The 18,663-nt window shown below is 46.9% G+C and overlaps 1 protein-coding gene across 1 annotated transcript; it reads left to right on the top strand.

Moving 5' to 3' along the window:
• The first annotated feature begins 9 nt into the window (after nt 1–9).
• Nucleotides 10–18,241, top strand: CNP (2'',3''-cyclic nucleotide 3'' phosphodiesterase). The gene is made up of 4 exons (XM_083407884.1): nt 10–149; nt 11,269–11,935; nt 15,446–15,588; nt 17,231–18,241. Exons 1-4 carry the CDS (start codon nt 147–149, stop codon nt 17,681–17,683), a joined length of 1,266 nt encoding a protein of 421 aa, XP_083264010.1. The 5' UTR covers nt 10–146; the 3' UTR covers nt 17,684–18,241.
• Nucleotides 18,242–18,663: the final 422 nt, after the last annotated feature.

Raw genomic sequence — 18,663 nt, 5'->3', positions numbered from 1 at the left:
CGTCCCCCCCCCCTCCCGGGTGTATGAAAAGCAGCTGCGCGGGGGCTCCGTCCCTCTAAACGCAGGCGAAGTCCATTAAGCGGTCTTGCACCTTCCCGAGGCGTCGATTCCGCTGCGTCCGGGACCCTCCGCTCGGTGGCGCTGCCATGGTGAGTGGGCTCGTGGTCCTGGGGCGGGAGGGGGGGCGGAATGAAGGGGCTCCTAGGCGGGAAACGAAAGTGTGGGGAAGCGGGCGGAGCAAAGGGGCGAGAGGCGCGCGCGCGTCTCCGGGTCTGCAGCAGCAGCAGCAGGTAAGCGAGCAGTTGGAGGAAAAAATGAGACTTTTTGTCCCCTGACAAAAGCTTTGAGTCTGCCAGGTGCTCAGTAGGTCAAGCGCTTCTCCTCCTTACCTGTTGGGTTTCTGCCTGCCCTTGTGCTTGTCAGGGATATAAGGGACCAGTGCTAAGCGTATATAGACAGGTAATAATAATAACAATAACAACAACAATAATATTTTTTTATTTATACCCCACAGGGATAGCCTTCCTCTTTCATAGTCTTGGGCTTGGAGGTGGGGATGGCTTGTAGAATTTTTTATTGGGGGGGGGGGGGAATATTCTCAAGGTTGTTCCCCAGAGCTGTGATGGGGGAAATGGTAAGATGGGTGTGAAGTGAGGACCAGTTTTAGACTTCAAATGATAACAACAATAGTTTTATTACAATAAAAATTTTATTATTTATACCCCGCCCATCTGGCTGGGTTTCCGCAGCCACTCTGGGCGCTTCCCAACGGAATATCAAAAACACAATAAAACGTTGAACGTTAAAAACTTCCCTAAGCAGGGCTGCCTTCAGATGTCTTCTAAAAATCAGGTAATTGTTTTATTTATACCCCACCCATCTGAATGCCCAGCCGCTCTGGGCGGCTTCCAGCACATTTGAAAGCACAGTAAGAAGTCAGACATTGAAAACTTCCTGAAACGGGGCTGCCTTCAGATGTCTTCTAAAAGATGTGTAGTTATTTATCTCCTTGGCATCCGATGGGAGGGCATTCACCCTTCTGCATGCAGGTCACCCAGACCACTTCTGTATGGGATGGGCTGGTTTGTATGGGATGGGGTTGAGTCCGGGAGGCATATTGTCAGAAATACGTTTTTCAATAAGCCACACTCTTCCTGGCGGTGGCTGATGTGTGGCAACACTCTACAGGGGCATGGAGCATTTCCCCAAGTACTTTTGTTTTGTGTTCTGGCATAAGCTACAGCATGAGCCTCATTTTAGGGGAAAAGGAAGGTAGAGGGAGGTGGGCCTGGGCAGTGGATGACAGACACTTGTGGAAGTTAACTTCTGGGGGACAGGTCTCTGAGCATAGGAAGAGAGCTCTGCATTTGTCGCGTGGCTTTAAAATTCACCTGTGCAGGGTGCGTTTTGCAAGGACGATAAGGCATCCCTTTTCAGACAGATTTATGGCCAGGGTGGGGGCCTTTGTCAGGTTTGCAACCATTATGAATGACAGAGCTGGATACAGAATATACAACTGATTTTGTAAGAGACTTTGTCAGCCTCAGATGCGAGCTACATGGAGATTGGTTTCTCCTGGTGACGGACATATGTTCACTTAAACTCTCTTCGGTTTCACAAAACTCTTCATGGAGCATGGTGGAGAATGCCAACTCAACTTAAGGAAAAGAAAACATCAGTTTGCAAGAGAAAACGTCAGTTTACATGGGTTGTTCCTCCTCGATTTAGTTGGAGTTGTATTCTGTTGCTTCACAGGTGGGGTGTAATTTTACACTACAGCTGATGCTTTTGGGGGGGGGGTTGTTTAGGGGGAAGTTTACTATTTTTTCAATAAATAAAGTAAAGTTGGAAATACCCTGTGAGTAGTGGTGAAAATGCTCTAAAATATGAGGAGGGGTGAGGAGAGCATACTTATCCCCGCCAAAGTTTGAGATCCCCTGCAAAGTATGAGATTTTAAACTTTTTTTCTATCTCTCTTTTTTGCATCAGCACCTAATGTTTATGAGGAAGGTACATGCCCTTCTTGGCTGCCTAGGCTGTCATTCACTATTTACAAGCATCTCCTCCAAGCCAGCTTTCCGCACCCCATTTGTTCTCCCTTCTCCATTCGACAGCAAATGCCATTTTGCATGAGGAGTGCTAACTTTTTTGCAGCCTTTCCGAGAACGCTATGCACTTGCTTGGCTTATATTGGGCAGGCAGGAGGCAAGAGAGTTCTGCGACACTTCCTTTCCACCTGTAAAGCCCTGGGGGAACAGGAAGAAATTTGAGATATTTTTAGAGAAGCAGTCTGCTTGAAAACAAAACTAGGGTGCTTTCCCTCGCCAACGAGCAACTCGTTAAACAAAATTATTTTCAGGGTGGTTTTGTTTTTTTTTGGTGTACATCTGGAACCAAACTCTTTCACTGACATAGCCTAGTTTTACAAAAACTCTACCCTTCCTTATTTGTTGAAAAACCAGCACATTTTTATATTGTTTCAAAACAATAAAACAGCAATTTACAGCTAAAGAAATCGGGGGGGGGGGGGAAGCATTTGATCTATATTTAGGCTTATGACGAAGCTTTGTTTTCTTGTTTTTATCTAAAGCACACAAACAGCTGGATTAGAAAATCTCTCTCTCTGTCTCTCTCTCAGCACATGCTCAGAACAGTTTATTGTTCCATGAGTTTTTTCAAATTTGGGTGCAGGTACCCTGAGAAGTCATCAGTGTTCTTAGAAGCTCTGGGTTTGCTCTAAAAACCTACCACTTACTGCTTTCATTTAAAAAAAAAAAAATGTTCAGATCTGTTTGTTTAGAATATTATTGGAAAACTTTTCTTTCTCCACTCGATCCCACTTCATTCTGCTTGCATATTTGTGGTCGCTGAACGTGCCAATAGTATTTTAGGCAAATGAAAGACAGATAAACATTCTGCATTCCAAACTGGTCCCAGGAGAAGAAACAGCCTGTTATGGGTTGTAGCGCTACAGAGTCCAATTTAGTTTTCCATTTTGGTGAAAGAAAAAGAGTGCTTACTTTTGATCACATTCCTTCTTGATTGGACTATAGGTTATCCTGAACCAAGCACATTGACCAATCTGATGGCAGGTGCACTTTTAGCGAATTTAAATGCGGGGCAATTTCAGTTTTACAACCTAAATAAAGTATTTACTTCTTAATGTGACACGGTTTTAAATTACATGCCCACAGGGAAGCTGATCAGCGTTGTTTCCATGTTCCGTTCTGAGCATGCCTTTTGATTGGAGGAAGCCCAGAGCATGAGTCATGTGAGGATGGGTCATTCTGGTGCATCTCCGTATTAAGGCACTGAATGCTCCTATTGTCTGCAATGCAGAGATGGGGCAGAATTGTCTGTCCCTCTGTAGAGGCTGATTGGAAGGAGGCAAATCCAGACCAGTGACTCATACAGAGACGCATCAGGCAGCTTCTGCTCAAGGCAGGCAATTCCACTGTATCACTCCATTGGGAATGACTGATCCAATCACACTTGGTGCAGAGGCGAGGCCAGAGTAGCAACTCACACCAGACACACACACACACACACACACGATCCTGTGTGGAACTACCAGCTTAGAGGCAGCCATTACATTTTTTTAAAGAATAAAAACAGCATATGGTGGCACAGATTACTCCAGTCCTGTAAAATTCAGGAGTCAGCAAACTTTTCCAGCAGGGGGCTGGTCCACTGTCCCTCAGACCTTGTGGAGAGGCTGGACTATATTTTGAAAAGCAAAAAAAGAATGAATTCCTGTGCCCCACAAATAGCCTAGAGATGCATTTTAAATAAAAGCATACATTTTACTCATGTAAAACACACTGATACCTGGACAGTCTGCGGGCCAGATTTAGAAGGTGATTGGGCCGGATCCAGCCCCTGGGCCTTAGTTTGCCTACCCATGCTGTAAATAAATGGCTTCCCCTCCTGCTTGGCAGGGTGAGACTCTTGCCACAGGCGGCAGATCTGAACCCAAGGTGTGCTCCATGCTTGCCATGCCTGTGGTGGTGTGAGTACAGGAGGGGCAAGGGCATGGATCTGTGGTGAGGTGGCAGCAGTAGCAGGTGGCGATAGGGCATTGTGCTTCAAGTGGCAAAATGCCCTGGGCTGGCCCTGTGGCTTAGGGATGGGTCTTAGGTGCCACAGGTGACCAAATGTGGCTATATACAAATATAGGGTGAATATGGAGAAATGTGCCTAGAGAAGACCTTGTTGACAGATTAAGAACCATCAGATCTCTGGCTCCCGATAGTACCCACCCAAGAGGTTTTAAGAAACAAATATGATGTTGCTGATCTTGTAAGAAAAATGTGCAGCCTCTCCTGAAAATCAGCCTCTATAGCTGAAGGCTGCAAAGTAACTAATGCAAGACTATTTTCTTAAAAAAGGCATCTGGGAAATTACAGGCCAGCTAGTAGAAAGCGTGATTAAGGATAGAATTACCAAGTGTATAGAACAAGCCTTACTGAAGCAGAACCAGCCAGTGGCATAGCGTGGGTTGTCAGCACCCAGGGCAAGGCAAGTAATTTGCGCCCCCTAACCCGTGGATTTTAGTAGGGGCAGAGAGCTGCGAGTGCGAGCGCCCCCCCCCCAAGATGTTGCGCCCGGTGCGGCCTGCCCCCCCTGCACCCCCCACGCTACGCCACTGGAACCAGCATAGCTTTCTATCTATCTTTTAGATTAATTTGAGAATGCCAGTAAGCATATGGATAGGTGTGATCTAGCAGACAATGTGCGTTTTGACTTTCAGAAAGCTTTCAGTAAAGTTCTTCGCCCAGAGGCCAAGGGCCCAGTCCTGGGGGGCACAAAAATCACCTATCAGACTATGGGATGTATGACGTATGCTGTTATGGTGAGATCAAACACAGAAGAAGCTTCGTGTCCTTCTCACACCGTGGCACAAAGGCATGTGGTAAAGCGATTTTTCCTCTCGGGGAGTGCTGCAAGGGACCCTATGTACACCTCTGCCTTCACCAAAGACTCCAGAGTCAGTGTAGCAGTCATGGAAGAAGAGGAGAGATCCTTTTGTAGATCAGTAACTGGTTAAAGTTTAGGAAGCAGAGAGTAGGGGTACATGGATGGTCCTCTAAAGGGAGGGCTCTAAGATGTGGGGTCCCTCAATCACTGGTATTGGTACCTGTGCTTCTTACCTTGTTCATAAACAATTTGGACCGATGGGTGAAACATTACATAGCCGAGCTTGCGGATGGCACCAAATCGGGTGGTAAGAATAAAAAGAAGATTCTGACGAGCCTAAAATGAGTATCTCCAAACTGGGTGGATGGGTGTTAAAATGGCAGATATGAGTCGATGTAAGCAAGTGTAAGGTAAAGGTAAAGGTAAAGGGACCCCTGACCATTAGGTCCAGTCGTGGCCAACTCTGGGGTTGCGGCACTCATCTCGCTTTTTTGGCCAAGGGAGCCAGAGTACAGCTTCCGGATCATGCGGCCAGCATGACTAAGCCGCTTCTGGCGAACCAGAGCAGCGCACGGAAACACTGTTTACCTTCCCACTGGAGCAGTACCTATTTATCTACTTGCACTTTGATGTGCTTTCGAACTGCTAGGTAGGCAGGAGCTGGGACAGACCAACGGGAGCTCACCCCGTCGTGGGGATTCGAACCGCTGACCTTCTGATCAGCAAGCTCTAGCCTCTGTGGTTTAACACAGAGCAAGTGTAAAGAGGGCAATAAATGGGGCAATAAATCCTGACTTCACATATACATTGACGGGGTCTGAACTGACTCATCTTGGAGTCGCCACACATTTTTATCGAGCTGTGAAATACTGTGCACTACCTCCATCCAGTCTTGGAGACTGTTGCCCAGATGCGGAAGTAGGGAGAGAGCTGTTGTGTTCATGTTCTGCTTTTGGGGGAGCTTTTCATCCTTGAGAAAAGGGTGCTGGATTAGAGGGGAGGTAGGTTCGATCACATTTTAAAAAGGCTTGCTGGTGGATCATGCGTGAACAGGAGTCAACCAGTAACCAAAAATGAAAAACACATCACTCAGCGATTGGCAAAAGTGGAAAGCAATCTTGTGACAACTTGTAAGAAGAAACTTTCCATTTGATGTTCGCAGTTTTCATTTGGCACAGAATGAAGAGCTTGAAGTCTTCTCAGTGCACTTTTTCCTCACACAGAAGTGTCATAGACCATTTCGGCTCCTGGTGCCGTTTTCTGTTGTTTCCCTTATTTCGCTGCAGCTTTTCAATCTCGGTTCACCTTGAATACTGTGAGTAACAGTTTGTACTGTAGACCCTTCAGTGGAATGTGGAAAATGTGTTGTGTAGGAGGTATCTCTAGTAGTTACTTATGATCCAGCTGTTTCTTAGAGGGTTTGTAGGAGCAGGCTTTAATTAATTTGGACGTCTCTTTGGTAAGTTTTATTCACTGAAATCAGCTACACTTAAATTAGTTGTGTGTCCCATTTATTTTAGTTGCATGGACTTCAGTGGGCTTTCCAACAAGGGTTGCTAGATATGAATCCAGGCCGTTGTATATTATTATATGTACACAGCATTGGGTTTGATCGTAAAGAAGGTGCTTTTAAAATTTATACCGTTAAAACGATACTGATTTGTAATGCAGGGACTTATAAGGCAGTGGTTTGGGCTTGTATGACAGTGCAGGGCCTTGCATTTCAGTTGTCGTCGTCTTCTTTTTGCATTGCAGGACTGGGAACTTGGGTTCCCAACAAATTATGACAATTATCTGCAGTCTGTAATGTAAAGGTTGTGGGGGCTGGGGGACCTAGCTAAGCAGCTGTGCCCTCCTTGCTATTTGGTCCCTCCCTTATTGCTTGTTGGTGTGGTGCGGTACAGGGAAGGAAAGTGAGGAGGGGGCCTGTTTTGTGCAGAATGGGACAAATTGTTCCGCACTGGAAAACCATCCAAGTTCTCCTCTTTAGACTGGCTTGTGTGGTACCATTGTTCTTGCCTCCTCCCCCTCGTTTTTAACACAAGCATTTATTATTTCAGTTTCACTTGCAAAACAATTGGTGCTCACTGTGTATGCCCTCCCACCCACAATTATTGTTTTGTTTTGTCTTCTGTGTGTGTTTTTTTAAGCCATTGTTAACCGCTGTTCCCCAGGCAGCTGTTTTTGTCAAAATAGTGCAATAGCTACTCAAACGCCCTTGTCTTGACCAAACACAGGCAGCATCTTCACTGTGTCTTGAAACTGGACACAGGAACAGAGATGGCTTTTCTTTCCCCCCCACATTGTCTTAGTCGATTTGCGCCGCTTGGTCTTCCCTGCTTCTGAGTCAACAAAAGTAGTGAATGGTTTATCCCTTTGGCTGTAATAACTGCTTTGATAGTCATTAAGGCGTCACAGATGCCTCGTTTATCTTCAAGGATCTGGGAGACATGTAGTTATAGAATTGCTGAGCTGGAAGGGACCTCTAAGGGTCATCGAGTCCAACCCCCTACAATGCAGGAATATCAACTAACACATCCATGAGAGATGGCCATCCAACCTCTGCATAAAAACCTCCAAGAAAGGAGAGTCCGCAGCCTCCTAAGGGAGACTGTTCCACTGCCTGACAGCTGTCTTACTGTTCTTCTTGATGCTTAGTCAGAATCTCCTTTCTCATAACTTGAATCCATTGGCTCAATTCTTGCCCTCCAGAGCAGGAGAAGACCACATTGCTCCATCTTCCATGTGACATCCCTTTAGACACTTGAAGATGGCTATCCTGTCTCCTCTGTCGCCTCTTTTCCAGGCTAAACGTACCAAACTCCCTCAACTGTTCCTTATTAGGCTTGTTTTCCAGACACTTGATCATCTTGGTCTTCCTCCTCTGTACACGTTCCAGCTTGCCAATACAGTGGTACCTTGGGTTACAGACTCCGCTAACCCAGAAATAGTATCTCAGGTTAAGAACTTTGCTTCAGGATGAGAACAGAAATTGCGTGGCGGTGGCAGTGGGAGGCCCCATTAGCTAAAGTGGTACCTCAGGTTAAGAACAGTTTCAGGTTAAGAACGGATCTCCAGAACAAATTAAGTTCTTAACCCGAGGTACCACTGTATCCTTCTTTAATTGTGGCACCCAGAACTGGACACAGTATTCCAGGTGTGGTCTGACTGAGGCAGAATTGAGTGGTACTATTAATTCCCTTGATCGAGACACTATATTTCTACTGATGCAGCCTAGAATAGCATTAGCTTTTGTGCTGTTGCTGCATCACACTGTTTACTCATGTTAAGCTTGTGGTCTACTAAGGCCCCTAGATCCTTAAATTGCAATCTCAACCCCCTGATAAAGGCTTCTAAAAGCTTGCTTTGGTGGTTGTGAAACAACTGTGTGTAATGTCTCTGAAATTCAGAAGAGCAGGAGTGCCTTCCAGGTGTTGCTGTTGCAGCATCACTCCCATCATCCCTGGCCATCAGCCATCTTGGCTGGGACCAGTGGGGACTGGATATCCGACATCTGGGAGCGTCAGGTTGGCTACCCCTTCTTGCTAACAGCAGCACCCAACTTCTAACAGCTTAAGACTCACTCTACCTCTTTCCATCTCTCTTTATCCTGCATCTTCTCTCAAACTCTGCACCCAGCTTGCGGCTTACCACCTTTGTTTTCTGCTTCCGTCGCCCATGGCAGAACTGGCCCCGTGGCATTTTTGCTGCCCGAGGCTGAACATCACTGCACCCCGCCAAGTCATAGCCTATTAGCCAAGTTATTTTAGTACCTGAGCCAGAAAAATCCTGCAAGTGCCTCTCCTTAGGAATTCCGAGACAGTAATAACCAATTAAGTAACAATGTGTTGTCTGAGGCAGCTGCCTCCCTCTGCCTAAGGATAGGGACTGGCTCTGCCAAGGACTCGGCACACCTGGGGAAGCCTGTTTTGTTTGTTTCTTTGCTAAAGCCAGCTGCTTCTGCAAATCTCTTTGAGCCATGATCTTTCTCTCTGGTCAGGCCCACACCTTTTGCTCCTCTGCCCCCTCTCTTCGGATTTTTGCCTGCTCTGCTCATTTAGCTTAGGGATGTGGGTGGCGCTGTGGGTTAAACCACAGAGCCTAGGGCTTGCCAATCAGAAGGTCGGCGGTTCAAATCCCCGCAACAGGGTGAGCTCCCATTGCTTGGTCCCAGCTCCTGCAAACCTAGCAGTTTGAAAGCACGTCAAAGTGCAATTAGATAAATAGGTACCGCTCCAGCGGGAAGGTAAACGGCGTTTCCATGTGTTGCTCTGGTTCGCCAGCAGCGGCTTAGTCATGCTGGCCACATGACCTGGAAGCTGTACGCTGGCTCTCTCAGCCAATAAAGCGAGATGAGCGCCGCAACCCCATAGTCGGCCACGACTGGACCTAATGGTCAGGGGTCCCTTTACCTTTACCTTAAGCATCAAAATTCTGCACCGAGAAAAGCTGAACTTGGCAGGTTACACACTGCACACACTGAGAAATGTTCTTATTCTGCTTATTGCAGGAAGGGGGTAAAGAGGGCTGTGTGTAGGGTAGGATTTCCACTACCATTCAGCCCCGTTTTGAGTTTGGCCATTTCACCAGGCTTCACAGTGAGAAACTGAAGACCGTGTTTTTTTTTTAAAAAAAATGGCCAGTGTTTGCACAGAATCTGCCCAACTCTGCTGGTACTGTGGTCTATCTTCTCAGGGGTTCCTCTCCCTTCTTCCTGCCTTTGCACCACCTCAATACATTTGTCACACAGCACCAGTCATAAGATAGGGACGTCAGTGGTGCTGTGGTCTAAACCCCAGAGACTAGGGCTTACCAATCAGAAGGTCAACAGTTCGAATCACCGCGATGGGATGAGCTCCCGTTGCTCTGTCCCTGCTCCTGCCAACCTAGCAGTTCGAAAGCATGTCAAAGTGCAAGTAGATAAATAGGTACCACTCCAACAGGAAGGTAAACGGCATTTCCGTGCGCTGCTCTGGTTCGCCAGAAGCGGCTTAGTCATGCTGGCCACATGACTTGGAAGCTGTACGCCGGCTCCCTTGGCCAATAAAGTGAGATGAGTGCCGCAACCCCAGAGTCGGCCACGACTGGACCTAATGGTCAGGGGTCCCTTTACCTTACCAGTCCTTGCCTTCACACCAAAGTATCTCTTTGGGGAAGAAAAAGAGAGAGGTTGTGTGTTAATGGTCACACATGAGAGAGCCAGCTCTTCTCTCGCTTCCTCTGCTGCTTGTGGGGACAGCGAGTATTTTGCATCTTCAGTTTCATGCCATTTTTCGTTTGTTTTAAGCTTCTGAAGAAGGAAACTTTGAAACGGCATGCCCTCTGCCACAGCTGATGCTTCTGGGTGGGAGAGCCTGAATTGCTTGTGCTTGCATGCGTGTATTGATCGAGGGAGGGAGAAAGCGGGTTACCTCGTAAACTGGATCAGGCCAAAGGCCCATCTTCCTTTTGCCCATCCAGATGCCCATGGGAAGCCCAGAAGCAGGGCTTTCCCTACCTGCGATCCCAATCAGCTGGTATGCAGAACCATACTTCTTCTGACACTGGAGGGGAGAACGCAGCCAATGTGGGTGATCGCCACCGATATCCTCCACAAACTTGTTGAGCAATCACTTCCTGTTGTGGGAACCAATTCCCTAGTTCAGGGTTTCCCAAACTTGGGTCTCCAGCTGTCGTTGGACTACAACTCCCACCATCCCTAGCTAGCAGGACCAGTGGTCAGGGATGCTGGGAACTATAGTCCAAAAACAGCTCATTTCTCCATCTTGCTTGCTTGGCTCTTACTGGCAGGAGGCAGGGAAACACTGAACATGCAATGCACCATTTTCATGGTTTGTTACTAGGGAAGATTTTGGCAGCCATACATCCCACCCCCTGGTAAAAGCCACTTACGCCGCAAGACGATATGGGGCTGATCAGAACTTGGATTTTTTAAAAAAGAGCTGTGGAATTTCCTATCATCTCTAGAGGGAGATTAGTACATAAATTAAAGGTATTTGTGGCATGAGGTTCTGTAGGCCTCAAGAAACGTTCGTCTTCGAAAGGTGCCATAGGGTGTGTGGTTTCCCCCTCCCCCCCCCCTTTTCCCTACAGCAGATTAAAAGGGCTGCTGCTTCTGGAATGCACCATGTTCTTAGCTGACATAATAGCATCATTTAAAAGCCATCACTGGGCCATTTGTGCCCATCTGAATAGCCCAGCAGCAGCAGCAACAACAAAAACAAAAATCCCCTCTCTGGTTCAGACTGAAAACAGTGGCCCTATTATTGAGGGCCCAAAGATGGTATCTCTCTCTGGAATGTCCCGGCTGAACTGCGCACAACTATTCCTTTTCTTTCCCTTCCCTTCCAGAACAAAGGCTTCGGCCGGAAGAGCCACACGTTCCTGCCCAAGATATTTAGGAAAATGTCTTCCCAGCCCAAGGAGCGCCCCGAGAGCTTGCAGTTCCCTTTCCTGGACGACAACGACACCATCGCCACCATCCGGGAGTCGAAGACGTTGTTCATTCTGCGGGGCCTGCCCGGCAGCGGGAAGTCCACTTTGGCGCAGGCCATCCACGACAAGTACAAAGATGCTTGCAAGGTCATCTCCGCTGACAACTACAAAATCCAGCCTGCTGTCCGGAGCGCCATTCCCGACGACTACAGCAAGGTCGACGAGGACCTAGGCGACTACTGCAAGCGTGACATCAGCGTGCTGGTGGTCGACGACACCCACCATGAGAGGGAGCGCCTGGATCAGATCTTCGAGATCGCCGACACCTTCCGCTACCAGGTCATCATCGTGGAGCCCAAGACGACGTGGAAAATGGATTGCTTGCAGCTGAAGGATAAGAACCAGTGGAAACTCTCGGCGGACGAGCTCAAGAAGCTGAAGCCCAGTTTGGAAAAGGATTTCCTTCCCTTGTATTATGGGTGGTTTTTGAGCAAAAGGAGCTCAGAGAACTTGCGGAAGACCGGGCAAGCCTTTTTGGACGAGCTTGCCAGTATCAAAGTCTTCAGAAAGGAAGCTAAGCACTGTGGGTCCCCCCAAAACATGTTTGGCTTTTGTGTCAGATTTGCCTTCTACTAACTAACCCACGAGACCTGGCTTTCTACTAGTTGAGCATAAGATAAGCAATTTCTATCTAGCTCCCATGTTGTTTCCTTTAATTGATGGTACCCTATACCTGTTCAGCAAACTCTCTCTTTTTTAAGATATCCCAAGTTTCCAGTTGTCCTGTTGACGAGAAAGCTCATTACCCATTTGTGCCGCACCCTGTTGAATCCAATAATTACTGAATCATTTGGGGAAACAAAAGGAATTATGCAGAATCAATACTCTGTTAATTCTGAGTGAATATTGTTAAGGGAGACACTGGTGCAGAAGCCACAAGTTCACCCTTCGAGAATGTTCTGTGTGCTGCAGGTTTGGGGAACTTGCGCAGTCCTCTTGAAGCTGCTAGAGCTCAACTCCCATCATCCCTAGCCCTTGGCCATGCTGACTGCGGCTGATGGGAGTTGTAGTCCAACAATATCTGTAGGAGCAAACATTCCTCACTCTTGCTGTGAACGAAGGGGATCTGTTCTAACATCTAAAGCACTTGGATGTTGTGGGCCACCGCCTAATCCTGCCCATGCTCCCTGAGCTCCTGCCTCCAAATATGCACCCATGTTACCAATAAGACCAGCCCCTCTTCCCCATCCTACAATAGCAGCAGCCTCCCAATGGCTGCAGGGACCCCCGGTCCGTCTTCGTTAAAGACGCTGCCAAGAAATCAGCCCCCATTGGGGAGTAGCAGGGCATCTCCTTCCCGCCTCTCCTTCGCTTCAGCAGTTCTGTTTTGAGGCGTCTCAGTGTTCTCCAATGTTTGGTTTCGGGAGGCTGTGCAGAAAGCTGCTCACGTTCACTCCTGGATCAAATCTGTAGGCAGGCAGGGGGTGTTACGAGCCAGAAACAAGCTTTAAGTTGCACTATGGAATATCAAGTCCCAATTATCTTTTTTTTTTTTTGCATTGTATATCCCAAAATAAGTTAGTTCTGCCCTAGGGAAAGCCACCGCACTGTGCTAGAATGAATCCTCTAGCATCCTCCCTTCACCCCTGTGCCAGAGTAGTGGAAAATTTATGGCACAAGCTGGGACCAAGGAGAGCTGCCACTGTCACCACCAGCAGCTGTAGAAGTGCCATGCTGGGCACCTGCATGGTCATAGACTCCTAGAATTGTAGAGTTGGAAGGGACCCCATGGGTCATCAGGTCTTAAGCCCCTGCAATGCAGGAATCTCAACTGAAGCATCCCTGACCCATGGCCACCCAACCTCTGCTTAAAAAGCTCCAATGGAGGAGAGTCCACCACAAAAGTCTACAAAAGAACCAGAGTGCTCGTCACAAGGACTATGCAGCTCATCCACACTGCCTTCCCTGTGCAAGGCTTATGACACTCTGGTGCTTGCCAATATAAAGGCAGGGCCAACCTAGTAGCAAAGTATGATTCTACAAACAGGATTGGGAGGGGTCTCCTGGCTTGGAAGAACTTGGCTTTCTAGCTTGATGGCAGAAGCCCTGTCCAAACCCTGACCTGTCTGGACCCTTGGCTACATAACACCCCACCCCATTGTGGACCAAGAGCAGGTGAATTGTGCAACCTGCGCCTGTAGGTTAGGTAACTTTTCCCATGCGCATAACTTGTGCATGATGCGTGGCTTCTGCTACTCGCATGGAGGGCAGAGCAGCTCTTCAGCACCACCTGAGTTTGGACCTCTGACAAGTCCACTTGCTCTCCCAGCAAATCTTTTGTGGTTTTGGGCAGCCATTGCCCCATTTGCTTTCAAAACATAGAGTCTCTCAGGTGGGGTAGGGAGGCATCCCCTTTGGACCACAGAACAGCACAAAATGGATGGGTTGAGGCTCTTTAGTGATTCTTACTTCCTTTTATTTAATGAAAGCCAATATTTCACGGATGTTAAATGCTATGTTTTTCCCCCTGTGTGTGCATGGGATGTTTCAACATATGTGCCACACAGCCCTACCCAAACGGGAATATTTTCCATCCATTATCCACCCTCCATTTCCAGGAACAGGGCACCTTTAAACGTGTCACAACTGGCAGTTCATCTTAAAGATGTCCCCCAGTTACTGGCATCAAATTGCCCCAATTGAAGCCAACCCAGCTTGGTGGAATGCACTCTCCCAAGTTCACCACCACATTCCTAAGCTAAGCTGCAGCGACACTTGCAGTTAGAAAGTTAGCACCCACATCTTGGTTAAATCTTACGAATGTAGTTTCTGTATTCTACTAACACATTCAGTCTGCTTTCCATTTGGATCCCTAAGAAATGATAAAATGATTTGGACAATGCTACTTAAGGAGATAGCCTGCATTGGCAAGGCTACCAAGGCTCCACGTGCCACAGATTCCTTGGCTAGCAGGCTGCATCCCTTGTTCTCCTCCTCCATTGTAACGTCTCTGGAATTACAATCACTGCAATACAACAGAGCCAGCTAGCAGGTGTCTTCACCCCTACAAATGGCAGCCCATGAAGCTTGATCAGGGGTGGAGAACCGTTGTTCTCAGGCTCCTACTCCCATGATCCCCAGCCAGCAGGGCCCATGATCAGGGATGATGGGGAATTGAAAGTCTGATGTTATCTGGGGGTGGTGAGTGGGGAGCACAGCTTCCCACCACCTCTTCTAAACATTATCCAGGGGGCAGATGGTGAAAGCTGCTGCTTTTGTCAACAGCCACACTGCTCCCGTGAATGTGGACTTCTGGCCAAAAATGCTCATCCATGCTGAACTGGCTGAAGTTGACCCCTTCCACAGTTGTGTCCCCACTGCATATTAATTCTTTATTGCATTACCAAGACTTAGCAAGGGCTGTGCTTAAACACTTTAGGCACCTGGCCTCCAAGCAGTGATTAAAAACTGCGAGAAATTTAACATAACTAGACAGCTGCAGTTTTCTTTTTCCAAAAATTAAATTTATATTAAATTTTACAAAAATGTGTACGTTGCATGTGTATAGTGTATAGTCTTAATCAAATGCCAGTATCTGGTTTCAGTATATTACCTGGTCTATGGAAGTTCTAAAAATTAGCAAAGGGAGAGCCAGATCTTGTTTTTGTCAGCGGGTGTTTAATGCCCACTCTTTTCGAGCTTTAAACTAACCCTGCACATTGTCCTTAGTAAAAGAATAATAATACCGTATTGGCCTGAATATAAGCCTCACTTTTTTCTCTCCAAATTCTGATGTTGAAAAGTTAAAGTGCGGCTTAAATTTGCGACCTTACAAAAAATGGCTTTTATGATATCGCTGCTGAAACAGAAATATGGTAAAACAGAATTGGTGTGAGTGTCTGCGGAATTTTAAGGGAGTGGCTTATATTCACGTATTGTCTTTTCCCCCATTGAATTTTCAAGATGTGGCTTATTTCTGGGTGCAGCTTATATTCGGGCCAATACGGTAGTGATAATTGGGATGGGAAAAGCAAATGGGAAGAAATAACAAAATCAGTTTGCAAGACTCATTATTTTCCTCCTTCGTTTGCAGTTGGACAACCCAGCGAAGACCCCAAAGCAAAAATTGACTTGACCGGCTACTTTGTGAAAAGGCCACCGGGGGTCTTGCACTGTACCACGAAATTCACCGACTACGGGAAGGCTCCCGGATCAGATGACTACGCACAGCAGGAGGTGACGACTTTGCTTTCATCCACTCTGACCAGGAAAAAGGGATGGTTCTTGTAGGAGCTTTCTGTATGTTCTTGCGTTGTAAACTGCAACTTCTTCACCCTCCTCTGTCTTTTGAGATGGGAGCGGACCATTTCCCAGGGAATCCATATGTATCCTTGCAGTTGCACCCAGCGCTTTGAGTGCAGAATTCCTTCTGCACTCTGGGACTTTCCCCTTCCTCTCCTCTCCCTGCATGCCCTCAAAATCTGCTCCGGAAGGTCCGCCAAACTTCTAGAGCAGATTTTGAGAGTGCCTGGGGGGCTGCAGGGGAGAGAATGTTATGTTGTGCTAGTGGAACAGTCGGGCTGAATATGACCCTGGGTGCCCAGCTGAGGTTTTTAAAAATCCAGTCAAGAAAGCAAACAGCTCAGCAGAGAGTATGCAACTCAATTCAAGTCCCTGCAAATGACATGTTACATAAATCAAGTCAATCTTGCATATAGTCACTTTTGAAACTTGCCTTGAGATTTTGCACAAATTCTGGTTTGGGGTTTTGTTTTTTTAAGCCAATAAGAGATTCCAGTGAAGTCCCCCAAACAAAATGTGACTTGTATGTTGTAAGCAGACATAACTGGAAACTAGAACAAATAGTTACGGACTCTGCACAGTTACCCCTTCCTCCCCTTCACTTGGGGAGAAGTACCTGAATAAGATTACATACATCTCCACAATCACATCTCCCAGATTTAGAATCATAGAATCATAGAGTTGGAAGAGACCACAAGGGCCATCGAGTCCAACCCCCTGCCAAGCAGGAAACACCATCAGAGCACTCCTGACATATGGTTGTCAAGCCTCTGCTTAAAGACCTCCAAAGGAGGAGACTCCACCACACTCCTTGGCAGCAAATTCCACTGTCGAACAGCTCTTACTGTCAGGAAGTTCTTCCTAATGTTTAGCTGGAATCTTCTTTCTTGTAGTTTGGATCCATTGCTCCATGTCCGCTTCTCTGGAGCAGCACAAAACAACCTTTCTCCCTCCTCTATGTGACATCCTTTTATATATTTGAACATGGCTATCATATCACCCCTTAACCTCCTCTTCTCCAGGCTAAACATGCCCAGCTTTTAAAATATATTTTAAAAAATATATTTATGCTTCAAGTGATCATTCCTTATTCTTCCTTCCTTTGATTTTATAGTGCTTGTTGTTTTGTTGTTAACTGCTCTGCAAATACCTGAATGGAAGGGCAGGATATACATTTGCAAAAATTTATTTTGAAACCTTGTCAGACAGGCAAATGGCTACTTGCAACCAGACAGTGAAGCTTTTGTAAATTAGATGACACTAGCTTTATGTCCCACTTTATCTTAGGCTGCAATCCTGTGGTTTCTGGGATGGTGTTCCTGTCTGTGTGATAGCTTTTTGTGTTCATGGAAGCCCAGCTAGTTTCTGTTTTTACGCTGTAGGCTAGTAACTTTTGCGGAGTTCTTTGCAAGGCTGTTTTCAGTCGACAACAGCAAAAGCCTCCATGGATTTTACCGAGCAAGTCTAGTCATTTAAACACAACCAATAACTGATGAAGCAAGACAAGTCTTAAAAGAAGTCTTTGAGTGAACTGGCAGCCCTAACAGAAATCCTTTCTCCCCTCCACCCCACTCAGGCTGTTAAATCATCTTATGGAAAAGCCTTCTTCTTGACCATCTCTGCTCTCTTCATCACACCAAGAACGGCTGGTGCCCGCGTGGAGCTGAGCGACCAGCAGATGCTTCTGTGGCCTGGCGACGTGGACGTGCTTCAGCCAGCCGTCAGCCTCCCGAAAGGCAGTCGGGCACACATCACCCTGGGCTGCGCCAGCGGCGTAGAAGCTGTCCAAACCGGCATTGACCTCCTCGAGTTTGTTAAGCTGGAAAAGGCAGGGAACAAAGGCGAGGAAATCGGGGAAATTGGGGGCGGGAGACTTTTGTCCTACGGGAATGGCCTGTGGATGCTCCAGCTTTCTAAAAAGATTGAGGTGAGGTGTGTCTTTTCTGGGTACTATGGAAAGGGGAAACTGGTGCCAACTCAAGGGGGGAGTAAGCGGGGCTCCCCTTTTAACGCCTGCATCATCATCTAAGGGCCCTCCTTGCTACTGCAGCAATGTGCAACCTTTTTATAAGCAACTCCCCAAGCCACACACATCCAAGTATCATCATCCAACTAAAGCCAACTCTTGTTAAATTCTAGCTTAGCTGGTCTCTTCAGAGAAATTTCTTCTCGTTCAGGGAAAAACACCACTAGAGGCCGGTAATGGAAAATTAGCGCCTTTGTTATATGTGTGAATTAAGATTAATGCAACTGGTGGTTTTTTTTTTTTTAAAAAAACACATTTGTTTTGTTTTGTTTTAAAGGTAAAGAAACATCCTTTAAGCATGGCCACTGCTTGCAAATCCACTAGACCTTGTGCTGTTAGGGCTCTCGCAGAATGAAGTGGTAGAATGGGTTATATCACGTCAGACTGCAAATGTTTATGTGTGAGAAGTTACGTTTTTTCTCAATGGTCTCTGCAAGTAGAAAGCCAGCAGAGCAAGGAAAAGGCGAGAACAATGCTGGTTTGTTATTTGCAGGGGACATATTTACAGAGGGGTATATTCAAAATAATAATTATTTAATACAAAAATTTATTTGTGCCCCAGCCACTCTGGGTAGCTGATGTGATTCACCTGTAGTATGAAGTGGTACAATCCATTCTCCCCCCACCATGTTCTGCTGAGTAGGTAGAAGAAGAGTTTGGATTTGATATCCCGCTTTATCACTACCCGAAGGAGTCTCGAAGCGGCTAACATTCTCCTTTCCCTTCCTCCTCCACAACAAACACTCTGTGAGGTGAGTGGGGCTGAGAGACTTCAGAGAAGTTTGACTGGCCCAAGGTCACCCAGCAGCTGCATGTGGAGGAGCGGAGACGCGAACCCGGTTCACCAGATTACGAGTCTGCCGCTCTTAACCACTACACCACACTGGCTCAATCTGCCTGGTTGGGGATCTCACACTGCTCCCCCAGAATTCTGTGAAATGCAGATTGAAAGGAATAAAGGAAAAGTTCCATGCACTTGCCTT

Source organism: Podarcis tiliguerta, assembly GCF_965153285.1.
Source record: "Podarcis tiliguerta genome assembly, chromosome: 13".
Classification (NCBI taxonomy): Eukaryota; Metazoa; Chordata; class Lepidosauria; order Squamata; family Lacertidae; genus Podarcis; species Podarcis tiliguerta.
Note: the sequence above shows the minus strand (reverse complement) of the source record. Positions and strands in the feature narration are given on the sequence as shown.